This window comes from Nelumbo nucifera, chromosome 5 (assembly GCF_055504915.1).
Source record: "Nelumbo nucifera cultivar China Antique chromosome 5, China Antique-T2T, whole genome shotgun sequence".
Taxonomy (NCBI): Eukaryota; Viridiplantae; Streptophyta; class Magnoliopsida; order Proteales; family Nelumbonaceae; genus Nelumbo; species Nelumbo nucifera.
In genome coordinates, this window is record NC_142653.1 from 70,816,813 (window position 1) to 70,841,590 (window position 24,778).

General features: G+C 41.9%; 1 protein-coding gene across 1 annotated transcript; it reads right to left on the reverse strand.

Moving 5' to 3' along the window:
- Positions 1 to 212: 212 nt before the first annotated feature.
- Positions 213 to 2,611, reverse strand: LOC148791850 (protein PAL OF QUIRKY-like). The gene has a single exon (XM_088886940.1). The coding sequence runs from the start codon at positions 2,067 to 2,069 to the stop codon at positions 1,398 to 1,400; it is 672 nt and encodes a 223-aa protein (XP_088743066.1). The 5' UTR covers positions 2,070 to 2,611; the 3' UTR covers positions 213 to 1,397.
- Positions 2,612 to 24,778: the final 22,167 nt, after the last annotated feature.

Here is a 24,778-nt window from a genome sequence, read left to right on the forward strand (position 1 = left end):
ATCAGCCCCTTTGGCAGACAAAGTGAATGATCGGGGAATGCACTCTCTCTGATGGAAACCTAAACTGTCGGTAGTTGATTTCAACCGTTGAAATTTGTTTTTTGCAATATATATATATATATATATATATATATATATATATATATTATGGTTTCAAAATGTTTGCAAAAAGGTTTTAATTCCTGGGATCCATGTGAGTAGAGAGTATGACACTTCCTTACAGCCGAGGGAGAGGTCCTCTCTTGTCAAGCAGTGTTTGATCATTATGGGTTGAGAGGTTAAGTGTAAGACCATTGAGGGTAATGCCTGATGGGCTAATCTTGCATTTGCCCATAGTCCTTGGGTTTTCATAAGGTGGCTGCACCCAAGGACCATTTAGTGTAAATGTTGGGCCCATTAAGAGTCCATAATGATGGACTCAGGGGTTCACTGTCTCCTACAGTGAATTCGGTCAGGCCTTGTAACAAAGGCTGGGTTGAACCCATGTGGCTGATGTGTAGATTAATGTTTGGGTCTCACGCTATACAAAGAGAGCCAACTGGGTAGTAGGTTAAGAGGTTAAGTGAGCACATAAACTTAATAGGCCTAAAGCCCAATTTCGAACTGGGTTAATTAGATTAATTAAATAGGGGCAGATTTGAGTTTGGATCAACAAATAAGGATAAGAGGATAAGTCTTATGCACTTAAAGAGTTCGGATCCAAATAAAGATTTGGATCAGGAAACTCCTAATTTGATTAGGATTAAGCTAATCTTAAACTACAGATATGATAAGGGATTATCCTTATCACTTAAAGAGTGTAGATCCAAATAAAGATTTGGATCAGGAAACTCCTAATCAGATTAGGAGGTTGTCTCTTTAAGGCTATAAATAAGAGAGAAGGGCGGACATGAAAAAGACACCAGACAAGACATCAAACTGCAGAGTTCTTCCTTGTTTTTTCCGCCCCTACCCAGTTCGATCTCCACTTGTGGGAGTGATCAAGAATTGTTCTTGATATTTCTTCTTGGTAGAAGAAGCAATCTGAAGTCGTGCTCACCAGCCCTCTACTTCATTCTTGCTGAAGAATTCAGTTCTTACTGAAGAGCCATCTTATTGATCCTACTTCACCACACATTATGTCATCTTCAGTGGAAGTGGGTTTTGGTTATTTCCTTGGGCGTGAACACCTTCATTGGGAGTTACTGCTACTTCGTATCAGGTATATCCCTCTCCTCGCTTTTGGTTTTAGATCGGGTCTGGTTTGGTTCAAGATTGATCCTTAAAAGTGCAATTTTCTAAAATAGGGAATGCGATTTTGAAATTTCGCCCAACCTTCCTATAGGGTTCGGCTGTCCATATGATGGATCTCTCATCCCTTCAGGTCATTTGTGAGAATGATCATCTAATCCAACCTTCTAGTCCTGGAATGGAGCCCCACAATTCTCCACATGAACCTGAATTGGAGGCAAATTTGATATAGAAGGAGAAGTGGACGTCGATCCAAAAGATGAATTCATCTCTAACATCGGCGAATTGGGCATAGATTGAACATCTTGTCCAGGTTTAACCAGTTTGTTACCACCCAATTCTTTTATTTGAGCCTCCACATCAATAGAAGAATCGACATGAGCACCATCTAGGCTGAGTAAGCAATTAAATGAAGTAGAATTGGATAAAAGTCCTCTCAAAAGAATCCCAACACCATTGAGGGCTTCGATGAACCAGTTCTCCGACTTAAAGTCATCGAGTAGTGACCCGATTGATGAAGCCGAATCAGGCTTCGAAGGAAAAAGAAATAACCACAGGCGAGAGGGCTTTAGGAACAAAGCTGAAGTGCAATCGTACTCTTCGATCATATTCTCAAGATCTTCATTGGTAGTGATGGAGATGAGGGAGTTGAGGTCCTCGTTGGGGAGTTTGTACTTGAGAGTGAAGGAGCGGCCATTGAGGAGACTACCAGAAAGGCAAGCGGAGAGGTCGGCGAGAGAAGAGTGGCGGTCCATGACGACAATACGGGTATCTCCCCTGAGGTAGCAAAGAGACTTGTCGTGAGGGCGTGGAATGATGCGACCACCGTAGCTGCACATGAGGTGCAGTTTAGCACCAGGAACCAATGGAAAAGGCTCATCTCAGTTGTCTACATTGTGGGAATGGGGAGAGGATGTTAGACAATTATGCCCTTAGCTCTAATCAGATTGATGTATCTTTTAACATTTATTATAAATGAATAAAGCACATAATTGATTCATGTCATTGTGGTGTGTTTCTGTGTAATACTCTTAAATTGGACACTTATGAGACTCATGTTAGTTCAGAATCTTCACAGCCATTGGATAGATCTGGGGAGATTTATTTTACTAAGGCTGACACTGATGTGCCGCCAAGTTGGTTGGGGTGGCTTGTCTCAGCTATCAGGGTGAGACCTGATGTACATGTAGTGCTGATTTTGTTGAAACCCTAAACCGGACCAAATTCCAGTATTGCCCTGGACCTTAGAGACAAATGGGCAAAACTGGAATGTTACACCTGACCCCTATACTCGATTATGATACTGCACTAGGTGTCGGATTGGGCTATCTTTGATGTGCCAATCAGTGAGATCCTTAGAAGGGGTTAAACCTAGGTATGTTGGGACAGTTCGAGAATTCATCTGAGTGGGTGATCATAATGACAAGATAAGTTCCTTTGTCAGACAAAGTGAATGATCGGGGAATGCACTCTCTCTGATGGAAACCTAAACTACCGGCAGTTGATTTCAAACGTTGAGATTTGTTTTTGCAAAATATATCTATATATATATATATATATATATATATATTATGGTTTCAAAATGTTTGCAAAAGGTTTTAATTCCCGGGATCAATGTGAGTAGAGAGTGCAGCACTGTACCTTGCAGCCGAGGGAGAGGTCCTCTCTTGTCGGGCAGTGTTTGATCATTATGGGATGAGAGGTTAAGTGTAAGACCCTTGAGGGTAATACCTGATGGGCTAATCTTGCATCTGCTCACAATCCTTGGGTTTTCATAAAGTGGTTGGACCCAATGACCATTTAGTGTAAATGTTGGGCCCATTATGAGCCCATGGTGATGGACTCAAGGGTTCTGTCTCCTACAATGAATTCGGCTAGGCCTTGTAACAAAGGCTAGGATGAACCCATGTGGCTGATGTGTAGATCAATGTTTGGGTTCCATGCCATACAAAGAGAGACAACTGGGCAACAAGTTAAGGGGTAAGTGAGCACATAAGCTTAATGGGCCTAAAGGCCAATTCGAACTGGGCTTAAATTAGTTAATTAAAAGGATGCAAGATTTGATTTATAATCTGATTAGGATTAGTTGAAAGGATAAGATAAGTCTTATCCATTGAAGAGTCCAAATCCAAATACCAGATTTGGATTAAAAAACTCTCTCCTAATTAGATTAGGTGGCTAATCCTGAGAAGGCTATAAATAAGGGGCGAATTTCTCAGTTTCAACACACAGCAATCTGTAGAGTTCTCCCCTATTCTTGCTACCCCACCCAGTTCGATCTCTACTTGTGGAAGTGATCAAGAATTGTTCTTGATATCGCTTCTTGTTAGAAGAAGCAATCTGAAGTCATGCTCACCAGCCCCTGTTCGCTTCTTGCTAAAGAATCCTGGTTCTTGTTGAAGAGCCATCCTGTTGATCCTGCTTCAACACGTACTATGTCATCTTCAATGGAAGCGGGTTTTGGTTTCCTCCTTGGGCATGAACACCTTCATTGGGAGTTACTACTACCTCGTATCAGGTATATCCCTCACTTCCTAATGATTTCAGATCTGGTCCGGTTTTCGATTCAAGAACGATCCTTGAAAATGCAGTTTTCTAAAATAGGGAATGCGATTCCCAGATGGGAGAGGGAGAAATTTTTGAAATTTCGCCCAACCTTCATGCAGGGTTCGGCTATCCATATGATGGATTTCTCATCCCTTTAGTGGTATCATCCCTTTAGTGGGAATTTGATTCTGATGTAATATTAATAAAAAAATTAGGTTTTCCTATTTTATTTTACTGAAGATGAAACAGGTACATGTGGTGGAGAAGATTTGCGCAGATACGAAATCTGCAATCTGTGATCTTCGATTTGCAGAAATTGAATCTGCAAGTTGCGACTGACTTTTTCCTTGCAGATTTGGATCCACACGAACAACCCACTGATGTATTTGTTTGCTAATTTTGATTTGTCAATTATCAGCTGTATTTAATTTTCAAATCATCTTCTTGAATTGGATCTTGAATTAAACATCAAACCCTAGACCCAATCAAACCATATTGGACCAAATTGGTTTGATCAAATCTGTGGTTCGGTGGGGCTGTTCTCAGCCCTAAAATTTCCTTCATGGGCCGAGGGGTTGATGGTTAATTGCAAGATGCAATTCGGCCCACATCTGTAAAACCCAATTTTAATTTGTTAAAACTGCTTTTGCCCAATTCAGCATAAATGCTATATGGGCCGAACTGCTTTTTGCAGTTCAGCCCATAAACCTAGATAATATTATTTGATAATAATATGGGATTTAAATGGACTGAAAAGGTTTTTAAATTTTAATTATGGATTTTTACAGTTATTTAATTTAATGGATCAATTATGAATTTCATGCATGTGATTTATGTGATGTGATGTGCTGCGTACATGGGCCATAAGTGCTTGGCCCATGTTAATTTTATAGTGGCTCTTTCGAACACCATGGTTGCTGAATGCACATCATTGCCATGGTGCCCTTAAGATCATTGGTTGATCTCCCTTTCTCAGTAGGGCCCACTTCAGTTTCTCCCCAAGAGGAACACCCCGGAACCCTAGCCGTTTCGGGCCCACTTTGAATCTGACTTTATGAAAGTCAGTGGAAGCCACTTTGGTTTAACCTAAATCAGATCTACATGTTTTCGTTCCCTCCATTAAATATAAGTGCATGTGATAGGGAATTTCATATGATGAATTCTCTAAAGGCCTTCCATCATTAGTATGAAGGTTAGCTGTATTGATGGGTGGAGATGCACCAAAAATTTGGGTTATCCATCTACTAATGTAGTTGGATGGATTGCTTCATAAGATGATAGGGGTGTCATAGACTGATGTGGGAGGGGCCTATCGTAAAATGGAAGACTCTCTCACGGTATCTTGGCGTTCACGAACATGATGGGTGAGTACTTATTGGATAGAAAGGTTTAACCTAAAATGGCTATGAACCTTGTCTGATAGAGGCCAATGGGAAACTTCATAAGATGAGTGGATGAGATCTTTCATAGAAGGTGGTGGGGTTTTGCAACTAAAACAGTTGGATCCATGCACTCCATGTGGTTTCCCACATTTCCAGAGACACAACTATCTTCGTTACTGAGAGTGGAGGGAATCTCAGAGATGCCCAAAATGAAAATGGAACATAGGTTAAAAGCCCTTTCTATGTGATGACATGAATCAATTTAGGTTGTGGACTTACAAATCTGCCTTGCCTTTACCAGATATGGCAAATGGAAACTTCACCAAGTTGTTAGATGATAACAAACTCAAGGGCCCTAATTATGCTGACTGGTTCCAAAACCTTATGCTGGATAAGATCAAAGTGTCCAAGGATATATTGGATAGTCTAAAGACTATGTATGAATAACAGTATTGTTCTACTCGACAAATGGTCTTAAATTGTTTATGACCGCACAGATAACCGAGAGCCAACAGTTTCATGACCATTGTCTAAAGATGATGGGTTATATCAATAAACTAGAGGCTCTCGGGTTAGGGCTAGATCATGACACCAAAATTAATGTTGTCCTCAATTCCTTACCTCCGTCCTTCAATCAGTTTATCATGAATTGCAACATAAATAAGCTAAACGTTAGCTTTCAGGAACTCAACAATATGTTGCAGAGTGCTGAAGAATTGAATAAGAAGGATAAGCCGATAGCCATGCTTGTTGAAGGTGGCAAATCGGGTAAGAAAAAGTGGAAGGCTAAAAGGAAGGCTCAAAAGAAGGGTAGCAAAACCAAAAAGCAGAAGAAAAACAAGGCATCAGATGCCTGTCACTTCTGTAAGTAGACCAGCCACTGGAAGAGGAATTGTCCTCAATACGTGGAGACTAAGAAAGAAGGTATGTTCGATTCTTTCATCATAGAGACCAATGTGTTGGTCACTTCTACTTCCTGGGGTATTGACTCTGGGGCTTTGACTCATGTGTGTAACTCACTACAGGGGTTCAAGATAAGCAGGAGACAAAGTGATGGAGAAGTGACACTTTACTTGGGGACTTCTGCAACTATTGTAGCTACAGCCATATGCACTGTATTGAAAGATTGTCTTTTCGTACCTAATTTAAGAAGAAATTTGATTTCTGTCTCAAAATTTTGCATGAATGGTTATTCTATTTTGTTTAGTGATGTGATTACTATTAAACGGAATAACAAATTCTTAGCATATGGGGAACTTGAGAATGGTCTCTACGTTCTCCATCCCTCTCTGGAATCCAACATTACCGAAACTACATTGGAAATAATTACCAAGAAAAGAAACCATGATATAGTTAGTCCCACGTGCCTGTGGCATTACCCACTTGGCCACATTAACATAGATCGTATCACAAGGTTGGTAAAGGATGGTCCTTTGGATTTTCTAACCATAGAAGATCTTCCAACCTATGAATCTTGCCTTTAGGGTAAGATGGTGAAGCGGCCATTTAACGGTAAGCCTGAAAGATCTACAGGCACACTTGACCAGATACATACCGATGTATGTGGTCACCTGAATATTAGGACATGTAATCAACACGTTTATTTCATAACTTTTACCGATGATTATTCTTGGGATGGTTACGTGTACCTAATGAGACATAAGTCTGAATCCTTTGAAAGGTTCAAGGAGTTCAGAAAAGAAGTCGAGAAACAGTTAGGGAGAGAGATTAAAGCCCTTCGATGAGATCGAGGTGGTGAGTATCTCTCTGATGAAATTAGGGACTACTTAAAGGACAATGGGATAGTATCACAATTAGCCACTCCTACTACACCATAGTTAAATGGTGTGTCGGAGAGGAGAAACTGGACCCTATTGGATATGGCTCAATCACTTCTCATCCACTCAGAATTACCTACATCCTTTTGGGGATATGCATTGGAGACTGTGATTTATGTGTTGAACCATGTTCCAACCAAATCCATTCCGAAGACTACCTACGAGCTTTGGACCAGTAAGAAACCAAGTGTGAGATACTTAAAGATTTGGGGTTGTCCTACACACGTTGAAAGAACAAGTGTAGACAAATTGGAATCTAAGACCGGTGGTTGCCTATTTGTAGGTTACCCAAAAGGCTCTGTAGGCTACCTATTCTATGATCCTAAAAAGCAAAAGGTGTTTTGCAGTCGAAATGCCTATTTCTTAGAAAAAGATTACATCTTGGAGAATCTTTAGCAAGAAGTTGTTCTTGATGAGGAGAGCCTAGGAGTAGTGGGAGATGTCCCACAAGCTCCAGATACTCAACCTAGAGGTTCTACCCCGGTATCTAGGCCTCCAGTTTGCTACGGCTATGACCAAGAAAGTTACTTGGTGGAAGCCATGACAAGTGATGAGGATCCCACGACTTATGCAGAAGCTATGTTGGACATAGATTTCCTAAAGTGGGTAGATGCCATGAAAGCCGAGATGGACTCGATGGAGACCAACAAGGTCTGGACTCTTGTGGACCCACCCTTTGGGGTGAAAGCAAATTGGTTGCAAGTAGATTTACAAGAGGAAGAAGGGCCAAGATGGTAATATTGAGACCTATAAATCTCGTCTTGTGGCGAAAGGGTACACTCAGAAAGAGGAAATCGACTATAAGGAGACCTTTTCGCCGGTGGCTATGCTGAAGTCTATTAGGATCTTGCTAACTGTAGCAGCATATCATAATTATGAGGTTTGGAAAATGGATGTCAAAACCACATTCCTCAATGGAAATCTTACTGAAGATATCTATATGTAGCAACCGCAAGGATTCATTGTTGCAGGTCAGGAACACATGGTATGCAAACTTAACCGATCCATATATGGACTAAAGCAGGCTTCTAGGAGTTGGAACATCCGGTTTGACTTTACTGTCAAATAGTTTGACTTTGAGCGAAATTTAGATGAACCCTATATTTATAGAAAGACCAGTGGAGATTAGGTTACATTCTTGGTTTTGTATGTAGATGACATTTTACTCATTGGGAATGATGTAGGAATGTTAACTACGGTGAAAGTATGGATTTCACAACAATTCTCCATGAAAGATCTTGGAGAAGCCACCTATATCTTGGGACTTCGACTCTATAGAAATAGATCGAAGAGGATTATCCCAATCTACTTACATTGACAAAATAGTCAAGAGATACAGTATAGAGAACTCCAAGAAAGGAAATGTTCCTTTCAGGCATGGAGTCACTCTCTCCAAGGGTATGTCTCTCAAGACTCCCAAGGAGATTGAGGGCATGAAGGAGATTCCCTATGTTTCAGCCGTAGGGAGTATTATGCATGTAATGCTGTGCAATCGTCCTGACATTGCTCAGGCAGTGAGTATGGTAAGTAGATACCAGTCTAACCCAGGACAAGAACACTTGACAGATATGAAGAATTTGTTGAAATAGCTTCAAAGGACAAAAGAGTTTTATCTGGTATTCGATGGTAATTCACTACAGATCGTCAGGTATACTGATACTGACTGGTAGTCAGATCTAGATGGTAGAATGTCTACATCTAGTTACATCTTCACGATGGGGTCCTGTGTAGTAAGAATAGCAGTCCACAGTCCAAGCTGAGCACATTGCCGTAAGTGAGGCTACCTAATGAATGAAGGTGTTCATTCTAAAACTTAGAATTCAGCACATCATCCATTCCACTATTGTGTGACAACACTAGACATACGAGAGAATGATGTTAAAAGGTACCATTAGTAGAGAATGTGGCAGACCCATTGACTAAGTCACTAACAAAGAAAGTGTCTGAGAAACACTTGGAAAGTATGGGACTCTGTCTTATACCCGATTGGACCTAAGTGCAAGTGGGAGTTGCTAGACAATTATGCCCTTAGCTCCAATCAGATTGATGTATCTTTTGACATTTATTATAAATGAACAAAGTACATAATTGATTCATGTCATTGTGGCGTGTTTCAGTGTAATGCCCTTAAACTGGACACTTATGAGACTCGTGTTAGTTTTAAATCTTCACAGCTGTTGGATAGATCTGGGGAGATTTATCCTGCCAAGGCTGACACTGATGTGCTTCCAAGTTGGTTGGGGTGGATTGTCTCAGCTACCAGGGTGAGACCTGAGGTATATGTAGTGTGGGTTTTTTGGAAACCTTGAACCAAACCAAATTTCAGTATTGCCTTGGACCTTAGAGACAAATGGGCAAAACTGGAATGTTACACCTGACCCCTATACTCGATTATGATACTGCACTAGGTGTCGGATTGGGCTATCTTTGATGTGCCAATCAGTGAGATCCTTAGAAGGGGTTAAAACCTAGGTATGTTGGGACAGTTCGAGAATTCATCTGAGTAGGTGATCATAATGACAAGATAAGTCCCTTTGTCAAACAAAGTGAATGATCGGGGAATGCACTCTCTCTGATGGAAATCTAAACTACCGGCAGTTGATTTCAAACGTTGAGATTTGTTTTTGCAAAATATATCTATATAGAGATATACATATATATATATATTATGGTTTCAAAATGTTTGCAAAAGGTTTTAATTCCCGGGATCAATGTGAGTAGAGAGTGCAGCACTGTACCTTGCAGCCGAGGGAGAGGTCCTCTCTTGTCGGGCAGTGTTTGATCATTATGGGATGAGAGGTTAAGTGTAAGACCCTTGAGGGTAATACCTGATGGGCTAATCTTGCATCTGCTCACAATCCTTGGGTTTTCATAAGGTGGTTGGACCCAATGACCATTTAGTGTAAATGTTGGGCCCATTAAGAGACAATGGTGATGGACTCAGGGGTTCATTGTCTCCTACAGTGAATTCGGCTAGGCCTTGTAACAAAGGCTAGGCTGAACCAATGTGACTGATGTGTAGATCAATGTTTAGGTCCCACGCCATACAAAGAGATCCAACTGGGCAGCAGGTTAAGGGGTAAGTGAGCACATAAACTTAATGGGCCTAAAGCCCAATTCGATCTGGGCTTAAATTAGTTAATTAAAAGGAGGAAAGATTTGATTTATAATCTGATTAGGATTAGCTGAAAGGATAAGATAAGTCTTATCCATTGAAGAGTCCAGATCCAAATATCAAATATGTATTAAGAAACTCTCTTCTAATTAGATTAGGAAGCTGATCCTGAGAAAGCAATCTGCAAAGTTCTCACCTGTTCTTGCCGCCCCACCCAGTTCGATCTCCACTTGTGCAAGTGATCAAGGATTGTTCTTGATATTGCTTCTTCGTAGAAGAAGCAATCTGAAGTCGTGTTCACCAGTTCCTGTTTGATTCTTGTTGAAGAATCCTGGTTCTTGCTGAAGAGCCATCCTGCTGATCCCGCTTCAACACGCACTATGTCATCTTTAGTGGAAGCGGGTTTTTGTTTCCTCCTTGGGTGTGAACACCTTCTTTGGGAGTTACTACTACTTCGTATCAGGTATATCCCTCCAACCCCATTCTGGTGAAAAAGGCTAACGGTAAATGGCGCATGTGCGTCGACTACATCGACCTGAACCGAGCTTGCCCAAAGGACTGCTTCCCACTTTCCAGGATCGACCGTTTGGTGGATGCAACCTCAGGGCATGATTTGCTGAGCTTTCTAGATGCCTACTCGGGCTACAATCAAATCAGGATGGACCCTGCTGATGAAGAGAAAACTGCATTCATAATCGAGCTCGGCCTGTACTGCTACAAGGTCATGCCCTTTGGGCTGAAAAATGTCAGGGCGACCTTTCAAAGACTTGTAAACAAACTATTTGAGCCATTGATTGGCCAAAAAGTAGAATGTTATGTAGACGACATGGTCGTCAAAACCCAGTTCTCATGAAATTTAATACAAGACTTGAATTTAGTTTTTGAAATCCTACGTAGATTCAATATGAAGTTAAACCCGAATAAGTGTGTCTTTGGTGTCAAGAAAGACCGAGCTAACTAAGTGTGTCTTTGGTGTCAAGATTCAATATGAAGTTAAACCCGAATAAGTGTGTCTTCAAGGGCAAACTATAAGTCACCCCCTCAGCCTAAGGGCAAAAACACCGAGCTAACTAAGACCTCGGCATCAAGAAAGACAGCCACTTCAGTGGTGAAGGCAAAGTATGAAATATCAGAGGCGTAGGCAACTCGGGTCTGAACCCTATGAAGCACAGCTCGCCTCAACACATCGATTGGATCAAGGAACAATCTACAAACATATAGTTCGAGCATACATGGTAATCGCTTCGCAGTATACCATAGAGATTCCTTAAATGCTAAGGGATAGCCCAGGATAACGATTACCGAAAAATCCTACTACGGGTATGCAGCTCTAATAGCTCGAGTGATGAGATCGCTTTGGCAAAAAATAAAAGAGCACACCATACTTAGAAGAAAAGAGAAATTTCATTGCCATGCCATAAAAAAAAAAACGAGCTAAACAGCTTGAGAAATTTCAACAAGAGATAAAAAAAGGGCACAACCGCCCAAGAAGATCTTTTCAAGACCGAGTATTGGCACCCGGGAGCCACCAGTAATCAGAAGAACAGAAAAGTAGAGCCGCCAGCCTCTGGGGTCCACCTCCTCCACCTCGTCCTCGTCCTCTGGGGAGTCAAGCTCTTCCTCCTCTGCCTGGTTCGCCATCTCGGGAGCCAGGCCCTTCATTGTGATGCCGTCAAGGTTGAGCCCAAAGAATTTCTTTCAGACCAACCAGCAACAGAGCTTGAATCCGGAGTGGTACGAGCTCGAGCCATACTCCACTTGGAGGTCGTGATATTCCTAGGAGTCCTTGAAGTCCCAAACTGCCTTCTCCCGCTCGGCCTCCACCATGGGGTCGAAGTTCCGAGTTCGGTCCATAAGTGTGGACTCCAAGTCCCGAACCTGTTGGCGAAGGAGCTCCCTCTCCGCTGCCACCCTCGACGACTCCCTCCTGGTCACGGACGAGCAGCTCCTAGAGCTTCTGACTGATGACCCTCTGATTGCGAGCGTCGCCGGAGTGGATGTTCATCTGGAGGGCCATGGCATGGATGGCGGAGTTCACCTGCCAACAAGAGACTAAGGTCAGAAGACAACAAAAGGAAGCAAAAAACGCGAAGAGGAGAAGGACCACTTACCACCATACAGTGAGAGGCAGCGAGCGTGGCGAGCTCCCCGGGCTCCATCTCCCCCCACTTAGCGATCTCCTCGTGGCAGATCGCCCTTTGGCTCTTCCACCTGGCCACAATGTAATCATTAACACCCTCCCAGCACCCCACCGGGAGCCACGGGTAGGGAAATGGATGGGAAGGACCAAGGGGAACCACCCCTTGCTACGGGAGCTCACCCTCCTCGAGGCTACCACCGCCAGCACCTCCTTTAGATGGAGGCAGCGGAACTTTAGGCGGTGGAGAAGTAAAGTTTGGCTCAGCAGACTTGAACTCAGTGCCCCTAGAGGTGGGAGTCCAGTCAGGATGCGACCTCTTCACCGTGCGCTTTTGGTTGCTCGAGAGAAGGCGATGCGCATCAACACTGGACATGATGGCTGCCAAAAAACCACAATGTATTAGTCCAGTAAAAAAAAAAAAAACAAAGCATATGTATACACATGATATTTTTACAAGGCACTACGCGACCTAAAAGGCAACCTACCCGGACTCAGGCCAGCCTGTGCGAGCTTCTCCTCGGTCAAGTAGTTCGAATAGAGAAATCCTACCAATGCCCAGGACAACATCGTTTTCCGAATTTCAGGGTCCAACTCGGCCCTGGGGTCCTGGATGGCGCCCCTCCAGGAAGTTGGGAAGGGCCACCCCTCGGGGTTACAGACCACAAAATAGTCTCGCTTCCATGTAGGAATCTTGTTCGGTAACTCATACAGGAGCTTATAGCCGCGGCGGGGAGAGGTAGTAAAAACGCCTTTCCAGAGGAGCTCCGGGTGCGACATTCTTGATGCAGAGAATAGAAGCGAATATCAAGGTCAAGGGGAAGACAGTACTCATAGCACAAAGAAATGGTCCCAACCATGTTCCGAATGGCATTGGGATGGAGCTAGTCGATGGTGACGTTGAAATGGTTAAACGCCTCCACTATTAGAGGGTGCAAGGGAAGACGCTGGCTAGCCTCAAGCTGTTCCTGGAAAATCACTATATCGTTGGGACCATGTTCCCGGGGAAAGTTACCAATGGGGATATTGTAGAGGAGGTCCCCGGGAAGGTGAAAGTAGCGGATTAGAGACCTGAGTCTCTCCACCGTCATGGAGGAGGGGCAGAAGTTGTCATGCTCCCTCCCCTGAGAGGTAGAGGCCACATCACCGGAGGTCTCCCGAGCCTCCAGAACCTACTCCCAAGCTCCCCCTGAGCTCGAGGGAGCGTTGTCGTCCTGGTTACCGTCCCGGGAATAAACATGGTACGGATACCCAGACATGATTGACAAAATGATTAAGACTCACCGAGAGAAAACGAAACGGTGTGAACAGAAGAGCTTGGGCAGACTAGATGGATGCGCGACCTCAGAATCCGAAGACAACAAGTTAGCGTGAAAGAAAATGAGGCCCAAGGGGCCCTCCTATTTATAGTCACTATGCCTCCGAATCAACGACCCAGATTGAGGCAGATCTGACGGTTTGCAGTCAAGCTGACCGCACGCCTTCTGAAACCGAAATGTGACTGGCTGCACGTCTCCCATGATTGAGGTAATGGTGGCTGCATGACATCCGGGGTTAAGAGCCGCTTCAGCGCATTTTTCGGTATTCGAAAAGTCAGAAATCCCCTGATTCCCGTGCACACATTTAATATGAGCAGTCAATCAAGTTTGAACTTCGGTCAAATCAACCCATCACACTTCATGAACTCATCACGCTAAGGTAGCACTCTTAGCCCGAGGTGTGGGGGGCAATTGATGGAGGATGATTTGACCCGACCCATTGAGACGATGACACTTGGACCTGACTCAACACAAGCAACAACTCAACACCACAGCCTGACTGCAATTAAGTAACGAGCCTGTAGAACAGCTCGCTACGTCATAGCTCACTGTAGGGGGAGTTCGCTGCAACGCGAGCTCCAAGTCCCCCGAGCTACAGAGAAGGGAATACTCTAAGACTATTTCAGCTCGCGAGCTAGGGTAACCATCTCACTCCAACACTTAGGCAGAAGAACTGCCCCAAAGACAATCTTGATGAGGACCACCTCGAAGTATCCCTAGGAGCATGCTACAAAGTAGCTCACGACAAAGATAGCTCGCTACGCGACAGGGTAGCTTGCTACAAAGTAGCTCGTGACTAAGCAACGCGACGCTCTCAGGAAGCTTCTATCTGACAAGACCATACCCGTTAGATTGCACCACGTCTCTTGATTGACGGCGCAGTCCCTGCCCATTTGACAGTCTGCACCCACATCTCTCGACAAATGGTGGCGTGCTTGTCCCTTCGGGACGTGTCACTCATCCAAGCGGGTAGTACATTGTAACGATCACCTGCGCAGCCCTGGCAGGTAACGGCTGCGACAAGAGCCCAATGGCGGTTACGCCCGATTTGACAAGAGCGCCCCTATAAAAGCCCTCTAATCGAAGGGGAGAGAACTCTCTCTCGGATTTTCATCTGAACTTGAATTATCTCACTTGCTCTCGAGCTAATCTTGAGAACTCAGTGATCTAGTGCAACCTACACTCTTAGCCTTTTACACTCTTTTCTTCCTCACCAGCGTTCTAACTTAAGCTTCAGAGTATTCCCGCCGGGCAAATCCCCAGGGATTCCTTCACCTTCGTCTTCTCAAGTGCCGTCCGTTGCCAGCAAGGTGCCAGTCAGCAGCCAGCTAGGAGTGCCCGGAGCCGCATCAAAAAGAACCAACAATTGTGGTTCACTTCACAAAGATTGTTTTTTCTAAATGAACCAACGATTGGTTCACATAATAGAAATTGTGTTATGTCATGATAGATTCATAGATAAATTCTGAGGATGTAGTAGGGGGTGATGGATCTCAAACGATGAAGTTCAGAATATGTCTTGTTGCTGATGTCTCAGAAGCATCAGAAAAGATGAAGTAGATGGGAATACTTCAAGCATCAGAATTTAACACACATGAATGAATCTGTATACTTCAAGTAATTCAGATCGAGGAGTTGAATAGATTTTAATTTGCAATAAGAATATATATGATTAATATGGCTTGTAATTAAGGGAATGCAAATTAGAAAATTGGATAAATTTCAAATGAATTCTAGAAAAGTTTTTACAAACTTTCTCAACCCATGTCTGTATTTGATAAGTTTCAAATCAATTCCGGAAAAGTTTTTACAAAATTTCTCAACCTTATTTCATAAGCAAATAAATTTTATAATTGGGTATTTTAAGAAATAATTCCTAGAAATAAATTTTATATTTCATAAGCAAATAACTGGGTATTTTAAGACAAATATGCGTGTGTTTCATTGTCGTCACAATCGCATAAACTGTGGCCATTTTTTGCAGAAGAAGCTATGAGGTAAGGGAAGAAAAATATGTTTTGAGGCCCATCCTTGCCTCGAAGAAGAAGAAGAATATACCTTTAATGCTTGTTCACCGGTGGTTAGCATCTAACTTTTGCCTCTGTGTGTGTGAAGAGAGAGAGAGAGAGAGAGAGAGGGGGAGAGAGAGAGAACACTCACTTTTGCCTCTTGTGAATTTAGCAACTTTGGAATGTCTGAAAAACCAGTGCCTCCTATACCTTGTTGCTCCTCTAAATAAGTCATTGGTGTTTCTTTTTCAAACCCAACTGGTTTAGTAGATGCATAAGGATCTGGTGTTGGCAACTTCACTCCCAATAAATGTTCCCGTCTGAGGTTCAGACCTTAAATCATTAGTGGAAACTGGAGTAAACTCCTCTCTTCTAGATGGAGAAGCCATGAATTCAGGAAAAGAAGTCCCAACAACATGGCTTTACAACAAGTGGGCTTAGGTGGATTTCCAGCTAAGGTGATACATGGCCTGCATATTAATAGAAGCAAAAAAGAATGAACATTAATTTGTGGTTTATCCAACAAAATCATCACCAAATTCACCTAAATACAATAATTTTAAGTGTACATCTGACCCAATGAAGTCTGTAAATTATAAATTTCAGGAACTTCTTGAAGCAACAGAGGTAGGTGGTTCTAAGCGTAGTTGAAACAACACAGATTGCCCTCCAGAATATGGTATATCCTCCATTATTGAAGAAAGAGTCTCCTTCTCATTAATGATTGGGTTGAATGGTCTGTCTTGTTGAATGATGTAATCACCAAGGTCCTGCCAATCTGGAAAGTTATGTGACCATACATTATGAGCAGCATCGCACATAATTTCAATTTATGGGACCTCTTCAAGGATGGGACCTTCATAAAGCCTCTGATTATCCATATCATGAGCAACATCATGCACAACTTCAATTTCTGGGATGTCATGGGGGATATTGCCTTCATAAGGCCTTTGATTAGAATTTTCTAGGTTGCTTGGACCAGGATCAAAAATACCCCACACCATTGTCCACTGGAGCTGATGGGAGATGACTACTGCGTGGGCGAAAGAATAAAATCTGAACTTAAGCAACTATTGAGGCCAAAAGCATCAGTAGTTCTTTCTGAGAACAAAATAATTGTTTCTCCACCATATGAAAATGCTCCATTTGCCGTATTAGGAATTTTCAACAGAGACTTTTTATGATACAATTACATGCAATACCTTGCATGCTCCACTTGTTTCTTATCTTCCAAACACTTAAGTCAATTTCCCTTTTTCATGTGAAGAATTTTTATGACTTAATACCCCTTCAGTAAGAAAGCTAAATAGTAAACACCACAACTCGACATCTTGTATAGAGCCAGTCCTCTTGAGTCTTGATCCTTCCTTTCCTTTTCTCCCCTTGTTTAATTCTTTTTCACTCTTTTTATTTTTCATTTGTAGCGGCACTGATCTACCATGTTGCCATTTCTCATTGTAGAGATTTATGTCCAACTATTTTCTAGTCAATATCAATAAAAGAGAACCATACTATATTTAGTAACATAAAAGACCACCCGTCTACCACATTTCCAAAGCCCCATCGACTCTATAGCCTCATTGCCTAAAAGAAATAAAACAGAATAGCACAATACCGCAGAGGCTGAAATTAAATAATCAAACTCACAATGAAAGCCGGTGAACAATAAGGTAACATCTTAAATAGTACAAAATCGTCTAAGACTTAGGAAAAAAATGGAAAAATATTATGTGATACAAAAGATATAATTCTCATCCTCAGTCCTCGGACTAGATGGAGAAAAGGATCAAAAGAGATCTCAATCATGAAAGGATGAGAGATCCATCATATGGATGGCCGAACCCTGTAGGAAGGTTAGGCGAAATTTCAAAAATTTTTGTCTCTCCCATCTGGGAATCACATTCCCTATTTTAGAAAACTGCATTTTCAAGGATCAATCTTGAAAGAAACCGGACCAAATTTGAAACCAAAAGGGAGGAGAGGAATATACCTGATACAGAGTAACAGTAACTCTCAACGAAGGTGTTTACGTCCAAGAAAAAACCAAAATTTGCTCCCACTGAAGATGACATAGTGTGAGGTGAAGCAAAATTAGCAGGACGGCTCTTCAGCAAGAACTGAATTCTTCAGCAAGAATGTAGTAAAGGGTTGGTGAGTACAACATCAGATTGCCTCTTCTAGCAAGAAGCAATATCAAGAACGGTTCTTGATCACTCCCATAGGTGGAGATCCAACTGGCTAGGGGCGGCAAGAACAGGAAGAAAAGAGCAGAAGATAGGAGCAGTCAAACTGTGAGTTTTCTTCTCTCTTAATTCAGCAGACTATGAGTGAGTTTGGAGGTCTGCCCTACTCTCCTATTTATAGCCTTAAATAGAGGTTCTCCTAATCCTATTAGGAGTTTCCTAATCTAAATCTTATATTTGGATCTGGACTTTCTTTAAGAGATAAGGATAATCCCTTATCTTATTTGCAGATAAAGATCAGCCTTCCTAATCCAATTAGGAGTTTCCTGATCCAAATCTTTGTTTGGATCTCGACTCTTTGAGTGGATAGGGATAATCCCTTATCCTATCAGCTGATCCAAATCGCAGAACCGCCCCTATTTAATTAATCTTATTAAGCCAGTTCGAATGGGTTTTAGGCCCATTAAGTCTATGTGCTCACTTAACCTCTTAACTTGCTGCCCAGTTGGCTATCCTTGTATGGCGTGGCACCAAAACATTGATCTACACATCAGCCACATGAGTTCAACCCAGCCTTTGTTACAAGGCCTGGCTAAATTCACTGTAGGAGACAGTGAATCCCTGAATCCATCACCATGGGCTCTTAATGGGCCCAACATTTACACTAAATGGTCCTTGGGTCCAACCACCTTATGAAAACTCAAGGATTGTGGGCAGATGCAAGATTAGCCCATCAGGTATTACCTTCAATGGTTTTACACTTAACCTTTCAGCCCATAATAATCAAACACTGCCTGGCAAGAGAGGACCTCTCCCTTGGCTGCAAGGTACAGTGCTGCACTCTCTACTCACATGGATCCCCGAAATTAAAACCTTTTGCAAATATTTTGAAACCATAATATATATGTATATCTTTATATAAATATATTTTGCAAAACAAATTTCAATGATTAAAAAAAAATGCCGGCAGTTTAGGTTTCCATCATAGAGAGTGCATCCCCGATCATTCACTTTGTCCAACAAAAGGGTTGATCCTGTCACTATGATCACCCACTCAGATCAATTCTCGGACGGTCCCAACATACCCAGGTTTTGACCCCCTCTAAGGATCTCACTAATTGGCATATCAAAGACAACCCAATCTAACACATAGTGCAATATCATAATCGAGTCTAGGGGTTAGGTGTAACATTCCAGTTTTGCCCATCTATTACCAAGGTCCGGAGCAATAATGGAATTTTGGTCCGGTTCAAGGTTTCAACAAAACCCACACTGCATGTACCTCAGGTCTCACCCTAGCAGCTGAGACAAGCTACCCCAACCAACTTGGCGGCACATCAATGTCAGCCTTGGCAGGATAAATCTTCTCAGATCTATCCAACGGCTATGAAAATTATAAACTAACACGAGTCTCACTAAGTGTCCAGTTTAAGGGTATTACACAGAAACACTACAGTGACATGAATCAATTATGTACTTTATTCATTTACAATAAACGTCAAAAAGGTATATCAATCTGATTGGCGCTAAAGGGCATAACTGTCTAACAACTTCCACTTGCACTTAGGTCAAATCGGTTATAACCTAGAGTCCCATACTTTCCACGTGTTTCTCAAACACTTTTTGTGTTAGTGGCTTAGTCAATGGGTCTGCTACATTTTCTGCTGATGCTACCTTCTAAATCAGGACGTCCCCTCTTCCAACTATCTCCTGCAGTACATGGTACTTCCTCTTGATGTGCTTCGACTTCGAGTGGGCTCGGGGCTCCATAGCCTAAGCAATGGCTCCAGTGTTGTCACACAACAATGGAATGGGTGATGTACTGGATGGAACTACTCCTAATTCCTGAATGAACTTCTTCATCCAAACAGTTTCCTTGGCAGCTTCACTTGCGGCAATGTATTCGGTTTCTGTTGTGGAATCTGTGGTGGACCCCTGTTTGCTGCTTTTCCAGCAAACAACACACAATCCTATCATAAAGATATAACCAGATGTAGACTTTCTATCATCTAGATCTGACTGGAAATCGGCATCAGTATACTCCTAGATCTGTAGTAAACTACCATTGAATACCAGACAAAACTCTTTTGTCCTTCGAAGGTATTTTAGTATGTTTTTCACAGCGGTCCAATGCTCCTGCTCTAGGTTAGATTGGTATCTGCTTACCACACTCACTGCCTGATAAATGACAGGACGAGTGCACAGCATTGCATACATGATGCTCCCTACGGCTGAGGCATAGGGAACCTCTTTCATGCCCTCAATCTCTTTGAAAGTCTTGGGAAACATACCCTTGGAGAGAGTGACTCCATGCCTGAAAGGAACATTTCCTTTCTTGGAGTTCTCCATGCTGTATCTCTTAACTATTTTGTCAATGTAAGCAAACTGGGATAATCTTATTATACTCTTCGATCTATCTCTATAGAGTCGAAGGCCCAGTATGTAGGAGGCTTCTCTAATATCTTTCATGGAGAATTGCTATGAAAGCCACACTTTCACTATAGTTAACATTCCTACATCATACAAAACCAAGAACGTAACCTTATCACCACTAGTCTTCCTGTAAACATAGGGCTCATCCGGGTTTTGCTCAAAATCAAACTGTTTGACGGTAGAGTCAAACCGGATGTTCCAACTCCTAGAAGCTTGTTTAAGTCAATATATGAATCGGTTGAGTATACATATCATGTGTTCCTGGCCTACAGCTATGAAACATTGCGGTTGCTGCATATAGATATCTTCAGTAAGATCTCCCTTTAGGAACGTAATTTTGACATCCATTTGCCAAATCTCGTAGTCATAGTATGCTGCTACAGCTAGTAGGATCCTAATGGATTTAAGCATGGCCACAGGTGAGAAGGTTTCCTCATAATCGGTTCCCTTTTTCTGAGTGTACCCTTTCGCCACTAGACGAGTCTTGTAGGTCTTAACTTTACGATAAGGACCCTTCTTCCTCTTATAGATCCATTTGCAACCAATTGCCTTTACCCCAGTAGGTGGATCTACTAGAGTCCAGACTCCATTGGTCTCCATTGAGTCCATCTCAGCTCTCATGGCATCTACCCACTTCAAGGAATCTATGTCCAACATAGCTTTCATATAAGTCATGGGATCCTCTTCACTGGTCGTGGCTTCCACCAAGTAACTTTCTTGGTCATAGCCGAAACGAACTAGAGGCCTGGAAACCTGGGTAGATTTTCTAGAGCTGGTGGGACATCTCCCACTACCCCTGGGCTCTCCTCATCAAGAACAACTTCCTGATGATGATTATCTAGGATGTAATCTTCTTCTAATAAGTGGGCATTTAGACTAGAAAACACCTTTTGCTCTTTTGGATCATAGAATAAGTAACCCACAAAGCCTTTGGGGTAGCCTATAAATAGGCAACGACTGGTCTTCGATTCCAATTTTTCAGCACTCGTTGTTTTAACATGTGCCGGACAACCCCAAATCTTCAAGTTTCTTACACTTGGTTTCTTACCGGTCCAAAGCTCATAGGGAGTATTTGGAATGGATTTGGTTGGAACCCAATTCAGCATGGATGTCGCAGTCTCTAATGCGTAACCCCAAAAGGATGTGGGTAGTTTCGAGTGTACGAGAAGTGATCAGACCATATCCAATAAAGTCATGTTCCTCCTTTCTGACACACCGTTTAATTGTGGTGTAGTAGGAGGAGCTAGTTGTGACACTATCCCGTTGTCCTTTAAGTAGTCCCTGAATTCGTCATAGAGATACTCGCCGCCTCGATCTAATTGAAGGGTCTTAATTTCTCTCCCTAACTGTTTCTCGACTTCTTGCTTGAATTCTTTGAACTTTTCAAAAGATTCAGACTTATATCTCATTAGGTACACGTAACCATACCGTGAGTAATCACCGGTAAAAGTTATGAAATAAACATGTTGGTTACGTGTCCTAACATTCAGGGGACCTCAAACATCAATATATATAAGGTCAAGTGTGTATGTACATCTTTCAGGCTTACCGGTAAATGGTCGTTTCGTCATCTTACCTAAGGCAAGGTTCACAAGTTGGAAGATCTATTACAGTTAGAAAATCCAAAGGACCATCCTTTACCAACCTTGTGATACGATTTACATTAATGTGGCCAATTCAGTAATGCCACAGGCACGTGGGATTCACTGTATCACGGGTCCTATTCTTGGAGATTATTTCCAATGTAGTTTCGGTAAGTTTTGTTTCCAGAGAAGGATGGAGAACATAGAGACTGTTCTCAAATTCTCCGTATGCGAGGGATTTGTTATTTCATTTAATAGTAATCACATTACTGAATAAGATAGAATAACCATCCATGCACAATTTTGAGACAGAAATCAAATTTCTTCTTAAATTGGGTACGAAAAGACAATCTTTAAGTACAATATTTCCTTCTCTGAAAACTAATTCTACAGTTCCTATGGCTATAAGTGCAACTGTTGCAAAAGTCCCCAAGTAGAGCATCACTTCTCCATCACTCAGTTTTCTGATTATCTTTAACCTCTGCAGAGAGTTACACGCATGAGTTGAAGCCCCCAGAGTCAATACACCAGGAAGCAGAAGTGACCAACAAATTGGTCTCTATGATTAAAGATTTGAAATTACCTTTCTTCTTATTTTCCAGATATTGAGGACAGTTCCTCTTCTAATGGTCTTCCTATTTGCAGAAGTGATAGACATCCGATGCCTTATCCTTCTACTGCTTCTTAGCTTTGCTACTTTTCTCTTGCCTGATTTGCCACCTTCAACAAGCATGACTATTGGCTAATCCTTCTTAATCAGTTTTTCATCCCTCTACAACATATTACTGAGTTCCTGAAGGCTAACGTTTATCTTGTTCATGTTATAGTTCATGATGAACTGATTGAAGGAGGGAGGCAGGGAATTGAGGACAACATCAATTTTGGTGTCATGGTCTAGCCATGACCCAAGAGCCTCCAGTTCATTGATATAATCCATCATCTTTAGTCAATGGTCATGAATCTGTTGGTTCTCGGTCATCTGTGCAGTCATAAACAACTTTAAGACCTTCTGACGAGTAGAACGGTTATGCTTCTCATACATAGTCTTTAGACTATCCAATATATCCTTGGACACTTCGATCTTATCGAATTGTCGTTGAATTGAATTATCTAAAGAGGCTATAATATAACACTGGGCAAGAGAGTTTTTTCTCCTCCCATTCTTGATACTCTCTTCATCTGGCCTCAGAAGCCCTATCACCCGGACGATCCAGAGTAGGGTTTTTAGCAATTTTGTCCAATTTTTCGGACATTAGGGCCAGCATAAGGTTTCGGAACCAGTCAGCATAATTAGGACCCTTGAGTTTGTTGCATCCAACAGTTTGGTGAAGTTTTTGTTTGCCATTTCTGGTAAAGGAAAGGCAGATTTGTAAGTCCACAACCTAATTGATTCATGTCATCACATAGATATGGCTTTTAATCTCCCTCTAGTCTCAATGTCGGAGACAATTGTGTCTCTAGAAATGTGGGAAATTATATAGGGTGCATGGAGCCAACTGTTTTAGCTGCATAACCCCACCACCTTCTGTGAAGAATCTCATCCACTCATCTTATGAGATTTCCCTTTGGCCTCTGATAGACAAGGTTCATAGCCATTTTAGGTTAAACCTTTCTGTCCAGTAAGTGCTCACCCATCATGTTCGTGAACGCCAAGGTACTGTGAGAGAGTCTTCCATTTTAGGATAGGCCTCTTCCGCATCAGTCTATGATGCCCCTATCATCTCATGAAGCAATCTAGCCAACTGCATTAGCAGATAGATAGCCCAATTTTATAGTGCATCCCCACCCACCAATACAGTCAACCTTCATACTAATGATGGCAGGCCTTTATAGAATTCATCATATGAATCTCCCTATCACACCCACTTATATTTTCAGGAGGGAACGAATAATTACGCCCTAGTTCAATTTAGGTCAAACCAAAGTGGCTCCCACTAGCTTTCATAAAGCTAGATTTAGATGGGCCCTAAACGACTAAGGTTCCACACAGTTCCTCTTGGGGAGGAAGCTGGTGTGGGGCCCACCATGCTGGAAGATCATCCAATGATCTTTAGGACACCATGGCAATGATGTGCATTCGGACATGGTGTGCGTAAGAGCCACTATCGAATTAACATGGGCCAAGTGCTTATGGCCCATGAACGTAGCACATCACACATCCATACATCACATGTTTATAATTGATCAAATCAATTAAATAACTATAAAACCCATATGTAAAGCCCATAATATCATCAAATAATATTATCTAGGTATATGAGCGGAACTGCAAAGAGCAAATAATATTATCTAGGTATATGGGCTGAACTGCAAAGAGTAGTTCGGCCCATATAGCATTTATGCTGAATTGGGCTAAAGCAGTTTTAACAGATTAAAACTGGGTTTTACAGATGTGGGCCGAATTGCATCTTGCAATTAATCATCAACTTTTGGACCCATATATGAAATTTTAGGGCTGAGAACAGCCCCCATCGTACCATAGATTCGGTCCAACCAGTTTGGCCCAATCTGGTTCGAATGGATCTAGGGTTTGATGTTTAATTCAAGATTCAATTCAAGAATGATGATCTGAAATTAAATAACTGATACAAGACAATCAAGAATTAGTAGGAGGGATGTTCATAAGACTGCTACCCTGCAAAACAAAGATTAGATCACAGTATGCAGTTTCCAAAACTGTGAATCACAGATGGCTGAACCCAAATCTGCAAAAATTTCTCCTCTGCGCTTTATGCATCATCATCGAATGAAATAAAACAGAAAACCTATTTTTCTATTAATATAACATCAGATTTAAATCCCTATACATTCTGTCTAAAAATTAAAAAAAAAAATTAATTACAGACCAAGAACGAATAGAATAGCAGGTGCGCAAATTTTTAGCACCATTAAAGAATTCGATCTCTACCATACGAACAACCCAAAAATCAAGAAAAATATATAGAACAGTTCTAAACATTAATCATATTTATAAAGATTTAATTTCAGATCAATCGCCCAAA